The sequence below is a fragment of the Bubalus bubalis genome, chromosome 3 (genome assembly GCF_019923935.1).
Source record: "Bubalus bubalis isolate 160015118507 breed Murrah chromosome 3, NDDB_SH_1, whole genome shotgun sequence".
NCBI classification, from domain to species: domain Eukaryota; kingdom Metazoa; phylum Chordata; class Mammalia; order Artiodactyla; family Bovidae; genus Bubalus; species Bubalus bubalis.
This window is the reverse complement of record NC_059159.1, coordinates 458,184-475,618: the sequence shown is the minus strand read 5'-3', so window position 1 is coordinate 475,618 and position 17,435 is coordinate 458,184. Positions and strand designations below refer to the sequence as shown.

The window sequence follows — 17,435 nt, the reverse complement described above, 5'->3', positions numbered from 1 at the left end:
CCAGCTGCCCGGAAGCGCATGTGCACGCCCATCCGCCGGCGCTAGGGGCCGGATGGGTTCCCTCCTGGGGCCTGGACTCTCCTTTCAGCCCTGTGGGGCCGCCAGCCCTGCACTGCCCGAGAGCTGCCGGAAGTCTCCGTTTTTATGTAAAGTACGTCTGATTCTCCTTTCCCTCCCTCCACCTGGGCCGGCCTTCCCCTCCTGAAGCCTTAGCTCAGATGTCACCTGTGGGAGGTCGCCTTTCCTGGCCACCCTGGTCCAGGTGGCAAACCTCCTGCCTCCCCACCGCCCCCCGCATCCCTGGTCCCTTTGGTGGCACAGGTCACCCTCTGATGGACCATATCACGTGCTCCCATATTTACTTATTTCTTTGTCTCCAACTGAGCTCCATGCGGCAGGACCCTCAGCTGCTGTTCACTGAGGAGTCCCTGCCCCTACCTGGGAGTCTGGAGCTGCTGTGGCCAGCAGGACGGGTGTGGGGTGATCACGGGGAACAGAGTAGGGACGGTGGCCTCGCGGCTCCCCTCATCCATGACTGGGGACCCCCGAGGGTCTGAAGGTGGACGGGAAGTCAGCCCAGGAACCCAGATGGCCCAAGAGGCCAGAATACCCTCCTCCCTGGAGATGCCTCCTGGTCTCTGGGAAAAGGTCGCAGAGTGAGGGAGTGAAAACAAGAGCATCTGAAAGGCAAATGAACAAGGACCTCGTTTGGTGCGCGCAGGCCGGCAGCCAGGCAGTAAATTAGCGCCTGCCAGACGGAAGAAACGGGAGAAGAGATAGAAGCCAGTGAGGAGCTGAGGTCGAGCTTGTGAGCGCAGACCCCACACCAGCCGGGGCGCACGGCCTCGGAGAAAGCCCTTGATTAAGAAAGAGAGGGATAAACCGGAAGGTGCTTCTTCCCATCAAAGGCCAATTTCCCTCCATGTCGGTCACGGTCCAGCGACTCCAGCCTCGCGGGAGACGATGAACCACCTGCCTGCCTCCCGGGGAGCGGCTAAAGAGCCCGGGCCAGGCGCTTTGGAAGGGAGGGGGTCTTCCTTAAACTGCACGGCTTGTCTCAGATCTTTAGAGGAGTGATGTTGCCTATATTACCTCATATACTCTATCGTCTGCCCGCGGTTCTTTGTCTCATAGTTTTCCTGGCATCAGAGCTGAATGGGTTTACCAGTTCTCTGGAGCCTTGGGCCCCTCCTGTGATGTTGTCCCTGTGAGAGTCCAGCCCGTTCCTTCCTCCCGTCTCCCTCCCCTCCCACGCTCCCCCTCCTCTCTTCCTGCCCTCCCCTCCCCCTCCCCCTCCCTCTCCTCTCTCCCTCACTCCCCTCTCCCTCGGCCTCCCCTACCCCTCCCACGCTCCCTGCCCCGTCTTTCCCCTCGTCTCCCCCCTCCTCTGCCCCTCCCATCCCACGCTCCCCCTCCTCTCTTTCTGCCCTCCACTCCCCCTCCCTCTCCTCTCTCTCTCACTCCCCTCCCGCTCCGCCTCCCGTCCCCCTCCCATCCCCCTCCACCTCCCATCCCCCTCCCCTCGCCTTCCCACGCTCCCCCAGAGAAGACCAGCTCCTTGTGCATCAGCCACCCCTGGATGGATGACCTGCTGAGTGGAGACGCATTGACCTCCTTGCTGCTGCTGCTAAGTCGCTTCAGTCGTGTCCGACTCTGTGTGACCCCATAGACGGCAGCCCACCAGGCTCCCCCGTCCCTGGGATTCTCCAGGCAAGAACACTGGAGTGGGTTGCCATTTCAGTCTCCAATGCATGAAAGGGAAAAGTGAAAGTGAAGTCCCTCAGTCGTGTCCGACCCTCAGCGACCCCATGGACTGCAGCCTACCAGGCTCCTCCGTCCATGGGATTTGCCAGGCAAGAGTACTGGAGTGGGGTGCCATTTCTCCGTTGACCTCCTTGACGTCAGTCTAATCTGCAAACTCGGTGCTTTTGGCCCTATTTTCCAGATGATGAACCAGAGGGGCAGAGATCTGTTTATTTCCCCGTGGCCTCAAGTCCTCCGCTGGCCGAACTGGGCTCTGCACTGGGGCTCCTCAGTCCCCCCACAGCGGCTGCAGTCCCAGCCGGAGGCCACCCGGGGATGGACACCTGCCCCCGTCCAGACCCGGCTGTGTCCTCCGAGCCGGATGCACTGATGCATCGTGACTCTGGAATTCTGTGGCTGCACTCGGTGGCCCTTCCATTGAAGATGTGTTTAAATCTTTTAAAAATGAGGCCAAGATCACTGAATTCCTTTTCACCTTTTACATGGCAAAACTGCCCTGGGCCATGGGGAGGAGCAGGCAGGCGTCTGGGCAGAGATGGCGCGCAGTGTTCCCACTGCGGGGCCTGGACCGCACTCCTGAACCTGTCCCCTCGTTTGTTCTGACGACAGTCCTAGGGGTGAGAGGCACAGTGCCTGTTCTGCAGCCAAGGAAAAGGAGAGCTGCCCTGTGGGGGCTCGCAGACCACAGGCAGCCGGGCAGGCTCCAGGGCGCCCGCCCCGAAGGGCCAGCCTGTGGCCCTCACACCTCAGTGTACCCTTGCTCTGAGGGCACCGCACACATCTGTGGAGACTCACCGGGCTGTGAGACTCTGAAAAAGCCTCTGGCTGATAAAGGTCTCACAGGCACATGATGTGTTCCTCGTGCCTAGTTTGTTCTGTCGCTGCACGAGTGATCATCTTGTTCAGACGTGCCGGGAGCATTGTGAACCGCTCCATGCTCGGCAGAGGAGGCCTGAGATAATGGGGGTTGGGGGTCCAACGGGAGCACCGAGCAGTGAGTTGGGCCCCCCACCTGCTGCCCCGGGGGAGACCAGTGACCAGGCCGCGGTGGCCGAGCTCTGGAGCCCCTTGCGAGGCCAGAGGCTGACGGCCACGCGTTGATTCTGGGTTGATTCAGCTCGGGTGTCTCGTAGCCCCACGCAGACAGGATGTCTCCGAGAAGGGAAGAGTTCTGTTTGATTTTGTGACTTTTTCTTTATCCTCGTTGAGTCAACTCTGGCTATAGCTCTGCTCTTTTAAAAACTCAGGGTGAGGTCTGTAAAATGGGAATCGTCACAGTGCCATTTCAGAGCTCCACTTCGAGGACTAGGTTTTGCCCGTAATAAGCTTGAGCTTCATATAGTTGTGTCTCTTATTTGACAGTTGTTTCAATGATCTGCTGCTGTGTAACCACCCCAAGACTTAAGGGCTTAAAACTACAACTGAGTTAGCACTGGGATTCTTCGAGTCAGGACTCAGCAGGGACGTGCCGGCCGGCGCAGCCTGCCAGGCTCTGGAGGGTCCAGGGGGCCCTGGGCTCTGGCTCTTGGCCAAGGCCCCCCGGGTCCGCCTCTGTGTGGTCTGCCCTGCGTGAGATTTCTCCCCCTTCAGTGGCTTATTCAGAGCTTCAGAGGACCTCACTGAGGCCCTCAAGCTGCACCTGGAACTCAGTTGCTGTGCCATGCCCACCACGTTCTCTAGGTCAGAGCATGTTCACAGGCAGCTCTGTATCCAGGGGGGGCACGTAAGTGCTAGATCCTGGTAGAGGTGAGGCCTTTCCCCGCGCAGAGGCCGTCCAGGATCGTGGGGGGAGTCCCCTGCACTGCTGGCCTTGAGCTCCGTGTTGGAGAACCCTCAGCACACTCCCTGAAGGGGGCAGGTCTCAAAGGCGCCCAGGACCCAGGCAGGAGGGCCCCGCTCTGGTTACCCAACTGGGATCAGCAAGTGTTTTCTGCTAAGAGCTAGAGAGAAAATGTTTTGGGTTTTGCCTTCATCTAAATTTTAGATTTCGCCAATTTGAGCAACTGTTCCTGCCAAAAGGCTCAAAGACTGATCATCTTTTTAACATTTTTCCATTTGCATTTAAACAATTTAAAACCATGCTCGGCTCCCAGGCTGCACACGGAGGGCTCGCTGGATGTGGGCTGTGTGCAGGCCAAGGTAGACCGTCCCCTCCCTTACAGTGCCCTCCTCGGCCTCCTCAGTTGGAGTCCCTCCCTACAGCTCTGGGGTCCACAGGGCCAGAGGGACCCGCCACCCGCTCTGAGAATCCCTTCCAGGGTGGAGCCCTGGGTCTTCCCCCTGGGTCTTTCCCACCTGCTCCGTGTCCCTACTTCCGAGCTCGCCAGGCCCTGGCCGCCCCCGTGGATACGGGACATGCGTCCGGTGCAAGGTGGCTTAGGTGGGATTAAAACTCAGCCTCTGTTACTGTATCATATTCTTAGTGCATCTGGCTGTGAGAAGGTTCTTGAAAATTTCGTGTTGGGAGAAGAGAAAGAATCTGAAGGTGTCCCGTTCTTTTGACGCAACAGGAAATGTGGAAGTTAGTTTGGCATGGGGCTAAAGAGGCTGTGGGGCCCAGGGCAACTGGGATGGTGTTTCTCCAGGCCTGGTTGTTCCACAGTCAGCTTCCCGCCTTATCCCTTGACGAGCAAATGTTACAGAGGAGCTGGAGAGAGATTGGCCAAAGTACGAGCTTAGAGCTTTACCACAGAGCCTTGAAATGGGGGTGCTTTCTCCCTGGGTAACTCTGTGTGCTTGGCGCCTCATCCGAGGACCGCTGACGGCCCACTAGAGCGCATTCCAGAACCAGACACCCCAGGTGTGTGGGCGCGGGGTCTTCCCACCAGGTCAGAAGTCTGGCGGTTTATTCAGAATTTTACGTGTGCCTCCTTCAGAATCAGCACAGCCCTGTGGAAGACAGTCTGCAGTTTCTTACAAAGCTAAACACTGTCTTCGCCGTACGGTCCTGCCTTCTTGCGCCTAAGTGTTTACCCAGACAAACTGAAAACGTGTGTCTGCACAAAAGCCTGCACACACATGTTTACACCAGCTTTAGTCATAGCGACCAAACCCTGGGTGCTGGCGAGACGCCCTCCCGCAGGTGAGCGAGTCAATAAACTGCGACACGTCTGGATGGTGGAACATTATTCAACACTAAAGAGAGGAGCTCTCAAGGCCTGAAAAAACCTGGGAGAGCCTCAGTACATACAACCAAGTGAAAGAAGCCAGCCTGAAAACGCTGCTCGCTGTGTGCGCTCAGCTCTCAGCGTCTGGAAGAGGCAAAACTAGGAAGACCATGAAAAAGATGAGTCATTGCCATGGTCCGGGGAGGGGGGACAGGGCACAGAGGGGGCTGAGGACGCGGAGACTCTCGAATACAGTAATGGCACACGTCGTGGTACATTTTCAAAAACCCGTAGGACGCACAGGCCAAGAGCGAGCCCTGACGTAAACCTGGGCTCAGGAGACAACGAGGTGCAGCTGCAGGTCCATCGGCTCTAACAAAGGAGCCACCGTGGTCCAGATCGCAGAGGCCAAGGCCAGATGTCCCGGGTTCAAGTCCCAGCTTTGCGCCTGACTGGCTGTTCAGCCTGAGGCTGGACTAAGCTACTTAACCTATCTGTACCTCCTTCTTTGAAATGGGCTGCTCCTACTGCAGGCGTCTCATAAGGGCTCCATGTGCCGACAGAGAAGAGACCCCAGCCCTTGGTCAAATTCCTGATTGTTGCTGCTCTCAACTGCATCTGAAGCCGCACATGCTGCCCCCGATTCCATGAAGGCCCGTCTGCTTCGGGCAGGTCGTGTGGCCCTGGCCCAGGACGCTGGGGGTGGGGGTGGTCCTGGAGCGACATCCTTCCAGTGGCCACCAGCCTGTGGCCTTCTAAGAGGCCAGGGCTGCCCCCTGCCCCTGCCCCTTCCTCCCAGGTCCTGAGCCCAGGCTGGCAGAAAGCCGTTCATACTCTGCTTACGAGACAGGCAACATCCCAACACCCTGAACACATGACACCCGCGAACACATGACACCCGCGAACACATGACACCCCGAACACATGACACCCGCGAACACATGACACCCCGAACACATGACACCCGCGAACACATGACACCCGCGAACACATGACACCCCGAACACATGACACCCGCGAACACCTGACACCCCGAACACATGACACCCCGAACACATGACACCCGCGAACACCTGACACCCCGAACACATGACACCCCGAACACATGACACCCGCGAACACATGACACCCACGAACACATGACACCCGCGAACACATGACACCCCGAACACATGACACCCGCGAACACCTGACACCCCGAACACATGACACCCCGAACACATGACACCCGCGAACACATGACACCCCGAACACATGACACCCGCGAACACATGACACCCCGAACACATGACACCCGCGAACACATGACACCCGCGAACACATGACACCCCGAACACATGACACCCGCGAACACATGACACCCCGAACACATGACACCCGCGAACACATGACACCCCGAACACATGACACCCCGAACACATGACACCCGCGACACATGACACCCCGAACACATGACACCCCGAACACATGACACCCCGAACACCTGGCTGGAGAGGCTGTAGTAACAGGCACAAGGACAGACAGCCGTGCAGCTGGTGACGGCGCCCCAGCCTTCCTGTGAGCCTGCCTTTCCTGTCGTGAGTTTCCTGCTATGGGAACCATATCGCCAGGGCAGCCCCTCGCTGCGGTCTGCAGGGCACTAGGCATCTCCCAGGCTGGGCTGTGCTCCCAGTGCCAGAGACCCTGCACCCGTCCCCTTTGGGGACAGACCCAAGGCAGCCTCCCGTCCACGCTGTGGTCCCTGAGCAACGGCCTCAGCCCAGAGCTGGCTTCCTGGGTGGGTGGGAGCAGGGGCACCGGACTGGATGGTGGGAGCTGGTAGGACTTAGACAGCTGTCTGGGCCAGCCCTGACAGGAGGAATAAAATGCAAGCCAGAACTGCCTTCAAGCAGCCATGTGTCTGAAAAAAGAGGGGAAGTTAGTTCTAATACATCTTATTGAACCCAGCATAAGTGAACAATTCTCCACGGGCTATTCTGCATTTGGGGGTTTTGCACCCAGAGCGCATCTCCGTTTGCACTGCTGCTTCTCAGAGGCTCGGAGCCGCACATGGCTGAGCGGCTGCTCAGGGGGGCAGTGTGGGTCTCCCAGCTCACGGGGCTGGGAACCGGTGCCCTAGGCCTGTGCTTCTGGGTGCTTGGCTCTTTCATGGGCTCCTTCTCTAGCAGGTTCCCCTTTGCAGAGAGGTGGAGATGTTTGTTAATAGCAGCTCACTGGGGGCAAAGTCTGCTTCTTGCTAAACGAGGGTGTGTGGCGCTGAGGTCACCACCTCCCTGGCAGCTCAGATCTTAGAGCCGTCTCATCCCATCCAGGGCAAAGCCAGGGTGATGGACTCTCAGGGTCCCCAGGAGGAAATGCTCCCGCTAACCCCTAAGGCCATCCCGTTACTAACACCCGCAGGTGCTGTGGGGTTCAGAGCAGCCTCGGGCGCTCCGAGCAGGGTGGCTGGCCGGCGCCAGGGGCTGACCAAGGCCGGCGCCTCGGAGGACGCAGCGGGGTTCTCAGCACCAGTGAGGAGAGCTTAACTCTGTGGACATGGACCGCAAGGAGCAAGTCAATACAAGAGGCAGAACAAACAGCACTGAAAGCTTCAGGTGGCCTTTAGGGTGTGTGGATCATTCTAGCCAGAGTCAGAGTTCCGCACCCTGGACTTCTGACAATTCCCAAACTCGGGGGCACCTTCCAGGTGGGCCTGGGTGGTGAGATGCTCGGATGTGTGTGGAAGTGGAGTCCGAGGTAAAGCTGGTTCCCTACCCAGGCCGCACTTCAGCCTCGTGGGTCACACAGCAGCACAGCCTGTGTTCAAAATAAACAAAAACTGAAATAGATAAACAGCAGTTTTCCTATACAGCTCAGAGAGCTATATTCAACACTCTATAACAACCTAAATGGAAAAGAATTTTAAAAAACATAGATACATGTGTGTGTGTGTGTGTGTGTGTGTGTGTGTGTGTGTGTGTGTGTGTAGTCTTCTCTGGTGGCTCAGATGGTTAAAAACCCGCCATTTGCTATCTGGGCCAGGAAGATTCCCGGAGGAGGGCATGGCAACCCCCTCCAGTATTCTTGCCTGCAGAATCCTATGGACCGAGGAACCTGGTGGGCTACAGTCCATGGGGTCACAAAAGAGTCAGACATGACTGAAGTGACTTAGCACAAACGCATGCACATATATGTAACAGAATCACTTTGCTGTATACCTGAAGCTAACACAATATTGTAAATCAACTACCCTTCTATTACAAATTCTTTAAAAAAAAACAAAAACACTAAAACACTGATTAATGAGAACAGATTGCAGGGCCTCGCTTTAATATAGTTACAAGAGCAAATTTTACTCAAGGGCTTTTGAAATATAGTTACGACAACTGGAATGATGATTTTGAATCTCGTTAAACTAATCCTCAGAGCCCTTTGATTCATATTTTATTAATCCCAGTGCGAGTGGTTCCATGTATTTGAAAGCCATAAATTGTAGTTTTAAAACAAATATGTCAATATTCAGAGCACCACTCATTATCTGTTTGGTTTCGTGCATCTCGCTTCTGTCCCCTAAAATCTGAGCCAGCAGTCGTTGCTGGCTCCCTGGGCACACAGCGGGCAGTGTGTCTGACACACTAGGAGCCGGGCGAGTGAGCCCTCCTCTCCCAGCCAGGATCTGTGGTTCCTCTACTCGCTCAGGTCAGGCCATCGGGGACTGATAGGACTCCAGCATTTCATGTCATTAGGGAATAAACTAGGGACACATTTTGGTAGGGTTTTTTGTGCTTTTCATGTTTGTACTTTTTGAGTTTTCAGAGAAGAACAATCTTCAAGAGAAACTAAGGCCTCTCTGCAGGTCCCTTTGGCTCTCCTTGTCTTGCCGAGGAAACGCTTTCTGAAGCTACCGCATCCGAACATGCGCCCCCTGTTCCCACCCACACGGAGCCAGGAACATGTCCTCCTCACGCCCCAGCGAGAAATCGTAACTCGTTAAAGGAACAGTGTGGGCCGACATGCAGGAAGTTAGCTGATGTCCCAGGACATTTGCTTAGACGTAGGGGAAACACAGCCTAGGGCACCCCAGAGTCCACTGTGACACCCCAGAGTCCTCTAGGGCACCCCGGAGTCCACTAGGGCACCCCAGAGTCCACTAGTGCACCCCAGAGCCCACTAGGACACCCCAGAGTCCCCTAGGGCACCCCGGAGTCCCCTAGGGCATCCCAGAATCCTATAGGGCACCCCAGAGTCCTCTAGGGCACCCCAGTGTCCTCTAGGGCACCCTGGAGTCCTCTAGGGCACCCCAGAGTCCAGTTTGTCTGCAGAGCTGCAGGTGGTTGTGCTGAGCACCTGTCGAACCCTCCACCCGAGTCCTGGGGCACGACCACAGTCAGCAACGTGTGTGCTTAGGCCTGCAGCCTACCTGTGAGGCAGCGTCTTAGAAATTCAAGTCAGTAGTACCCCCTTTCCCAGGGTGGGGCAGGGGGCCTAGAGCCGCCTGCACGTCTGAGAGTCTCCAGAGGGTAGAGGGGTGGGCAGGGGCAAGGTCTCCGGGCCCATCACCAGCTGCCGCCAGCCGTTTCATTTTACTAAAGTATCTAACCCAAATCTAAGAGGTCATGTGTCATGTTGCACCCACGGACACATCTCTGAGGCACATGGCCGTGCACACACTCACTTCTAACTGAAGGACACTTTGTAACTAACCCTCAGACCTTGTAGGCCAGGGAACAATGTTAGCAACAATCCTCTAACATCATCCAACCTCAAGACTGTATTTTAGTTTTACTAACTTTTTTTTTACAGTTGGTTTGAGTCAAGATTCAGACAAGGTCCAGCTCATACGTTTGATTATATTTTGCGTCTCTCTTCAAGACACTTCGAAATGTCACTCCTTCTTCAGGTGCCCTCAGGCCTGTTGTGCAGCACAAGGAAACTGGAATTCCCCTTTATCCTCCTCCTCCTCATCACCATCTTTATTATTTTCAGCAAAATTCTGTGACACAGTTAGTCTCCAGGTGGGTTCGGAAGAAGAGTCCAACGGGTCCAGAGCTCTCGTGGGGCAAGAGTTCTCTGTGTGTCTGATCTGAAGGATCCCTTCAAACCCAACGGCAAGCATCATCGCCACCTCGTGTGGAGAACAGAGTGTAAATGCCTGCACGCTTGCCTTCCCTGTTCGCTCACCAAGTGCAGTCGATGTGTTTGCCTTCTCACAGATAATCGCCTATCAGCCGTACGGGAAGTCCGTGGACTGGTGGGCCTATGGCGTCCTGTTGTACGAGATGCTGGCCGGGCAGGTGAGTTTTGCGTGTTTCACGCTCGTGTGAGGCCGCGTGGCGTGACAGCTGCAGGTCTGTTGGGCCAAGGTCGTGGGACGCGGCCGATTCCGGTCAGACTTCCCTGATCCTGGCGAGAGCGGGAGAAATGGTGCCAAGCTCATCTTCTGATCATAAAAGCCCAATTGGTGGGGTGCAGACAGGGCAGCTTTCTCGTCACCCACTGAAGCCCCTGCACAGTGAGAACGGCAGCCGCCTGCTGCGCTTCTGTGTCTCAGCTGGGGCCGGGGTGAGGTGCACAGCTTGGTTCTCCAGAAACCACCAGCTGCTGCATGTGCGGAGACAGAGTCGTTGTCAAAGGAAGATGTTAGTTAAACCTGAAGAGGTGTTTCAATAGCTTCTCCGTCTGCCCTTATCTCTCCCTGGGCAATTCATTGTAATTTTCATAGAAGTCAGCGAGGCTGAACCTCCAGTTGAGAAAAGGAAGACTAGGCTCCTCTTGGCTGTGTGACCCAGGTCAGATCACCAAGGGCACCGCTGCCCAAGTCCTTCTTTCTAAGGTGTGGCTTCCTGTCCGTGTCACTAGGCTCGGGAAACGAGCCGCCATTGGCAGACGACCCCCCAAGCCGCAAGTGGGTTAGCAGCAACAGGGGCACGTCCGTCTCAGGGTCTCGCGGCAGGCCTATGGGCAGGGAGCTCAGCCCGCAGTCGTCGATGGACCACGCTGCTCCCGGCTGTGGCTGCACCGTCTAGGGCCTTGGGTTCCACCGCTGCACCCTCCTTACTCAACTGGCTGGTGGAGAGAGGGGGACAGAGTGTTGAGGGGCCAGCCTGGAGCCCACATGCATCTCTCCTGCCTGCACTGTGCCGGCCACAGGCCCCCAAGAGCCAGAGGGCTGGCCACGAGCTCGGCGTGGGGCTGCGGGGCTGGGGAGCCCCAGGCACGTCTCAGCCGTTTCTACCGATGATTCTGTCCCGGGCAGCTTCTGATGAGCTCTCAGCCCTCCAGGGGCTTCCCTGGTGGCTCAGCTGGTAAAGAATCCACCTGCAATGCAGGAGACCTGGGTTCGATCCCTGGGTTGGGAAAATCCCCTGGAGAAGAGAAAGGCTTCCCACCCAGTAGTCTGGCCTGGAGAATTCCATGGACTCTGTAGTCCACAGGGTCACAAAGAGTCAGACACGACTGAGCAACTTTCTCTTTCCTGTCAGCCTCCAAGTGTGCGGAGGAGTTTGCCTTCCTTAGCTAAGAGCCTTCGTAGGAGAAAATGTAAATAAATACCCCCAAAGAAGTCTCTGAATCTTTGTTCTTGGGAAAGAGTCACCCTTTCTGACAAGTCACCTCCATCAATTCACTTATTATCCATTCAATGCGGATGTATTAACTGTGCCTGGTGAAGGTTCTGAGAAGCACACAGACCTGACCTTCAGGAAGCCTGCAGTCTAGAGAGACAGTAGATGAGGAGCATTTGCCACTCAGCGTCGGCAGGGACTGGTTCCCGGACCCCGACCGCCGGGTCCCTGGCGGGGACTGGCTCCCGGACCCCGACCGCCGGGTCCCTGGCGGGGACTGGCTCCCGGACCCCGACCGCCGGGTCCCTGGCGGGGACTGGCTCCCGGACCCCGACCGCCGGGTCCCTGGCGGGGACTGGCTCCCGGACCCCACAGACCGCTGGGTCCCTGGGGCGAACTGGTTCGCGGACCCCGACCGCCGGGTCCCTGGCGGGGACTGGCTCCCGGACCCCGACCGCCGGGTCCCTGGCGGGGACTGGCTCCCGGACCCCACAGACCGCCGGGTCCCTGGGGCGGACTGGTTCGCGGACCCCGACCGCCGGGTCCCTGGCGGGGACTGGCTCCCGGACCCCACAGACCGCTGGGTCCCTGGGGCGAACTGGTTCGCGGACCCCGCAGACAGCCAGGTTCCTGGGGGGGACTGGCTCCAGGGACCGCTGGGTCCCTGGGAGGCGTGAGTCCCGGTGTAGACGGTGCGGTGTCTGCACAGGCCGGGCGTGTGCTTGCGTGTTACTCGGCGCGCCTGACACGGTGCAAGTGCTGCGTGCGTGGTTGTGAATACCGTGTCAACGGTCTGTGTCTGCTGAGAGCCTGAAGCGCTGTAAGTGCCACGCATGTAGCTGTAGATACAGTATCACTGCCCTGTGTTTGCCAGTGTGGCAATTTCAGGTTTTCCTTTTCCTGTATTCATTTATTTTTGGCCATCCTGCATGGCTTGTGGGATATTAGTGTCCCAACAGGGATCAAACCCGGGTGCTGGTGGTGAAAGCACCACGTCCTAACCACTGGATGGCCAGAGAATCCTGAGTTTTGCTTTTTAAAATGTTTTGGAGTTTTGTTTCACTTTCGATCTGCGGTTGGTTGACTGTAGTAGCAATAAACTCAGGCGAGATTAAGAACAGGTTAATGGATTAATTATAATTTACTTGCAAATTGTTACAAGCATTACTCAAAAGCATTTTCCCTAAAGATTTTTGGGGTTGCCCAGGGCAAGATAATTAAAGGGACAGAGGAAAAAATGGAAAACACTCAACCACCAACCTAATTAAAAGTAATCAGCCCGCGAGGTGTGCAGCCCGCACGTGCAGGGAGCCGGCTGTTCCCTGGCGCTGAGCGGCATCTGCGCCCGAGGGGGGAGCCTCTCAGCCTAAGTCGCCCCCTCCCCCTCTTTTCCGCACCAGCCTCCGTTCGACGGCGAGGACGAGGACGAACTGTTCCAGTCCATCATGGAGCACAACGTCTCATACCCCAAGTCCTTGTCCAAGGAGGCCGTGTCCATCTGCAAAGGGGTGAGTCACAGGCCGGAGATGCCTCCTGGCACGTCTCAGAGGCATCCTGGGGGGCCACGCGCCCACGCCCCCAGGTTTCAGGTGGCGCCTTTCTTGTGACAGCGTGTGCTTTTGTGAACCATGAGTCTTGGGTTCAGAGCATTTTGGTCCAGGCAGCAAGCAGGCATGTGATGCTGGTCTGGGACACTCCGAGCACACACCAGGTGCAGCGACTGTGCCTTTAACAAGCTTGTTACTTGGCTGTGCCGGGTCTTAGTTGCGGCCCAGGGGCTCTCGATCTGGGCGCAGAGCAACCAGAGGGTGGGCGCTTCCCACCCACCCCGGCGTTGTTCCGGTGGATCTGTTTGTTCCTGTCTTTTTTCAGTTGTACTGATCGTAGTGCGTGTTTAAGGCCTCAGTGTGCTGGTCTGACCTGTCGCACAGTGTGAAAGGGCTCCCACAGCTGACTTCACTCATCTGTCACCTCGTGTCACCTTTTTTACTTTTTTGGTGAGAGCTCTCCGGCTCGGCTGTCAGCGGGGATCCGTACACAGTCCAGAACTGCACGGCAGCCCCCGTGTTGCCCTGTCCCACGCGAGAGCCTCTTTCTCCCCCGCCTCTAGCTGATGACCAAGCACCCCGGGAAGCGGCTGGGCTGCGGGCCCGAGGGCGAGCGGGACGTGCGGGAGCATGCCTTCTTCCGGAGGATCGACTGGGAGAAGCTGGAGAACCGCGAGATCCAGCCACCCTTCAAGCCCAAAGTGGTGAGTTGGTGCCCGGCCCTTCTTCCTGGGATTCCGGGGCTTTCTTCTGGAGGGAGGGGGCTGGTGACCCCCCCCCCGGCCTCTGCAGTTCCCAGTGGGCCTCAGTCGTGTGGCCCCCATGCCCTCCGTAGGCAACAGAGCTCCCCCAATGCGATGTGAGAACCAGGGCAGGACCTCCTGTCTTGGCCTCAGCAGGACCCCTTGGGCTGTTTGCAGCTCTCCTGGTCTGGCCTCAGATGACGGGGGCCCCAAAGCGTAAGGAGGCCTCAGCCGGCCCACCGGCGGGCCTGGGTACGGTCCGCACCCTGGTCAGGCCCCCGCCCCAAGGACTGTGTCCGCCCATCTGCAGCACGGTGCCTTGGCTTCCATTCTTACTGTATGACCTCCGCTCGGCCCTGTTCCTTGTTCGTTTACAAACTCGTCCATTTAACCCTCACAACAACCAGCAAGGTGGCGACTGTGGTCCCCAGTCTACAGTTCACAACACTGAGGCACAGAGAGGCTGACTCACTTGCTCGAGGACACACAGCTGCTAGGTGGTGGAGCCAGGACACGGCTCCGGTGTTCTGGCCCCAGGATCTTTCCCTGCTGCACATGGCTGCATCTTCACACCCCATCTCAGCCAGGAGAGGGGGCTCCCTGAGCGCCAGGGAGCAGCCCTGCTCACAGGCAGCGTCAAGAGCGTCCACGGGGCTGGTTCAGCCCGAATCTGTCTCCTCCGACGGGTCGCCTGAGCCTGCACAGGGACCCTCCTGGGGCGCTGAGGTAGCCCCTGGGGGGCTTGTGGCTTTCTTAGAGCAGCAGCTTTCTCATCCAATCTGCTTATGTGTCCTCTCCTCCAAGAATAAAACTGCTGCTGGTGAGCCCACGGATTTTATTTTTCCAAGATATTTTTAGCACAAACTAAAGAAAAGCTGAAATTAATCGGGTCAGTTGACTTCCTCCTGAGTCATCATTTCAAGTAGGGCCCTCGTGTCTCTGCCACCCAGCTTCTCTGTAGCCGATCCCGGCTCTGAGTCAGGAAGCTCCTGTGGGAGCAGATCCACCTCCAGGTTGTAGAACCTGGTGTAGGAGGACGTTGGATAAAGACAATGATGAAGGGTGCTGCAGGCGGGCTCAGTGAAGTATTCTGTCAGGGATTTTCTCTCTCCCCTTTCACATCTATGTAGGCTTCTTAAGTTAAATACGAGAGGTATTCAACAGTACATAACCTAGACAGCGTATTCAAAAGGAGAGACATTACTTTGCCAACAAAGGTCTGTCTAGTCAAAGCTATGGTTTTTCCAGTGGTCATGTATGGATGTGAGAGTGGGAACACAGAAAGCTGAGCACCGAAGAATTGATGCTTTTGGACTGTGGTGTTGGAGAAGACTCTTGAGAGTCCATTGGACTGCAAGGAGATCCAACAAGTCCATCCTAAAGGAAATCAGTCCTGAATATTCATTGGAAGGACTGAGGCTGAAGCTGAAACTCCAATACTTTGGCCACCTGATGCGAAGAACTGACTCACTGGAAAAGATCCTGATGCTGGAAAAGATTGAAGGCGGGAGGAGAAGGAGGTGACAGAGGATGAGATGGTTGGATGGCATCACTGACTCAATGGACATGAGTTTGAGTGAACTCCGGGAGGGAGTTGGTGATTGACAGGGAGGCCTGGCGTGCTGCAGTCCATGGGGTCGAAAAGAGTCGGACGCGACTGAGCGACTGAACTGACTGATACAGCAGTATCCTCTGCATGCATCCGAAGTCGCTTCAGTCGTGTCCGACTCTTTGCAACCCCATGGACTGCAGCCGCCAGGCTCCTCTGTCCATGGGATTCTCCAGGCAAGAATACTAGAGTGGGTTGCCATGCCCTCCTGCAGGGGACCTTCCCGACCAGGGAGTGAAGCCCTCACTGGCGCCTCCTGCACTGGCGGGCAGCTTCTTCACCACCAGTGCCGCCTGGGAAGCCCAGAGTAGCATCCCACTCGCAGCTTAGTTTCTGTGCAGCAACAACGTAGAGACACAGGCTGACCCTGCTTTGCGTGTTGAGCAAAGTGCAATTACTTGTCAATCACGCTCCAGAAAGAGAGGACATGCAGCCAAGTCAACCAGAATATCCATCTTCTTCTCTCTGTTCTCACTTCATCTTGAGAAGAAATCATTTCTTGGCACAGCCTCCCACTCGTGGCTATGGTGGCCCCGAACTCAGATGTGGGGGGAAACATGAGGTCCTTGCTCTGGCAGCCTAGAAGGCAGGTCGCTCCCCAGGCCCACAGAACTCCCCAGACGGGAGTCAGGCAGTTGAGCCATGATCAGTTCAGTTCAGTCGCTCAGTCATGTCCAACTCTTTGCATCCCCATGAATCGCAGCACGCCAGGCCTCCCTGTCCATCACCAACTCCATGAGTTCACTCAGACTCACGTCCATCAAGTCAGCGATGCCATCCAGCCATCTCATCCTCTGTCATCCCCTTCTCCTCCTGCCCCCAATCCCTCCCAGCATCAGAGTCTTTTCCAATGAGTCAACTCTTCACATGAGGTGGCCAAAGTACTGGAGTTTCAGCTTTAGCATCATTCCTTCCAAACAAATCCCAGGGCTGATCTCCTTCAGAATGGACTGGTTGGAGTTCCTTGCAGTCCAAGGGACTCTCAAGAGTCTTCTCCAACACCACAGTTCGAAAGCATCAATTCTTCGGCACTCAGCCTTTTTCACAGTCCGACTCTCACATCCATACATGACCACAGGAAAAACCATAGCCTTGACTAGACGGACCTTTGCTGGCAAAGTAATGTCTCTGCTTTTGAATATGCTATCTAGGTTGGTTGTAACTTTCCTCCCAAGGAGTAAGTGTCTTTTAATTTCATGGCTGCAGTCACCATCTGCAGTGATTTTGGAGCCCCCAAAAATAAAGTCTGACACTGTTTCCACTGTTTCCCCATCTATTTCCCATGAAGTGAGGGGACCGGATGCCATGATCTTCGTTTTCTGAATGTTGAGCTTTAAGCCAACTTTTTCACTCTCTACTTTCACTTTCATCAAGAGGCTTTTGAGTTCCTCTTCACTTTCTGCCATAAGGGTGGTGTCATCTGCATATCTGAGGTTATTGATATTTCTCCCGGCAATCTTGATTCCAGCTTGTGTTTCTTCCAGTCCAGCGTTTCTCATGATGTACTCTGCTTAGAAGTTAAATAAGCAGGGTGACAATATACAGCCTTGACATACTTCTTTTCCTATTTGGAACCAGTCTGTTGTTCCACGTCCAGTTCTAACTGTTGCTTCCTGACCTGCATACAGATTTCTCAAGAGGCAGATCAGGTGGTCTGGTATTCCCATCTCTTTCAGAATTTTCCACAGTTTATTGTGATCCACACAGTCAAAGGCTTTGGCATAGTCAATAAAGCAGAAATAGATGTTTTTCTGGAACTCTCTTGCTTTTTCCATGATCCAGCAGATGTTGGCAATTTGATCTCTGGTTCCTCTGCCTTTTCTAAAACCAGCTTGAACATCAGAAAGTTCACAGTTCACATATTGCTGAAGCCTGGCTTGGAGAATTTTGAGCATTACTTTACTAGCATGTGAGATGAGTGCAATTGTGCGGTAGTTTGAGCATTCTTTGGCATTGCCTTTCTTTGGGATTGGAATGAAAACTCACCTTTTCCAGTCCTGTGGCCACTGCTGAGTTTTCCAAATTTGCTGGTATATTGGGTCCAGCACTTTCACAGCATCATCTTTCAGGATTTGAAATAGCTCAACTGGAATTCCATCACCTCCACTAGTTTTGTTCGTAGT

The 17,435-nt window shown here is 55.7% G+C and overlaps 1 protein-coding gene across 8 annotated transcripts in view; it reads left to right on the top strand.

The window, feature by feature from the left end:
• Positions 1 to 17,435, top strand: part of PRKCA (protein kinase C alpha) — a 294,769-nt gene that overhangs the window by 262,556 nt on the left and 14,778 nt on the right. For 4 of the 8 annotated variants that reach the window (XM_044938474.2, XM_025279318.3, XM_025279319.3 and 1 more), the window contains 3 exons: positions 10,064 to 10,144; positions 12,814 to 12,921; positions 13,524 to 13,664. In XM_044938474.2, coding sequence (XP_044794409.1) covers positions 10,064 to 10,144; positions 12,814 to 12,921; positions 13,524 to 13,664 — 330 coding nt within the window. Of the gene's footprint in view, positions 1 to 1,945; positions 5,839 to 10,063; positions 10,145 to 12,813; positions 12,922 to 13,523; positions 13,665 to 13,880; positions 14,091 to 14,110; positions 14,537 to 17,435 lie in introns of those variants that run through there. The other 4 variants (XM_025279321.3, XM_044938475.2, XM_025279320.3 and 1 more) reach the window with 4 other exon arrangements.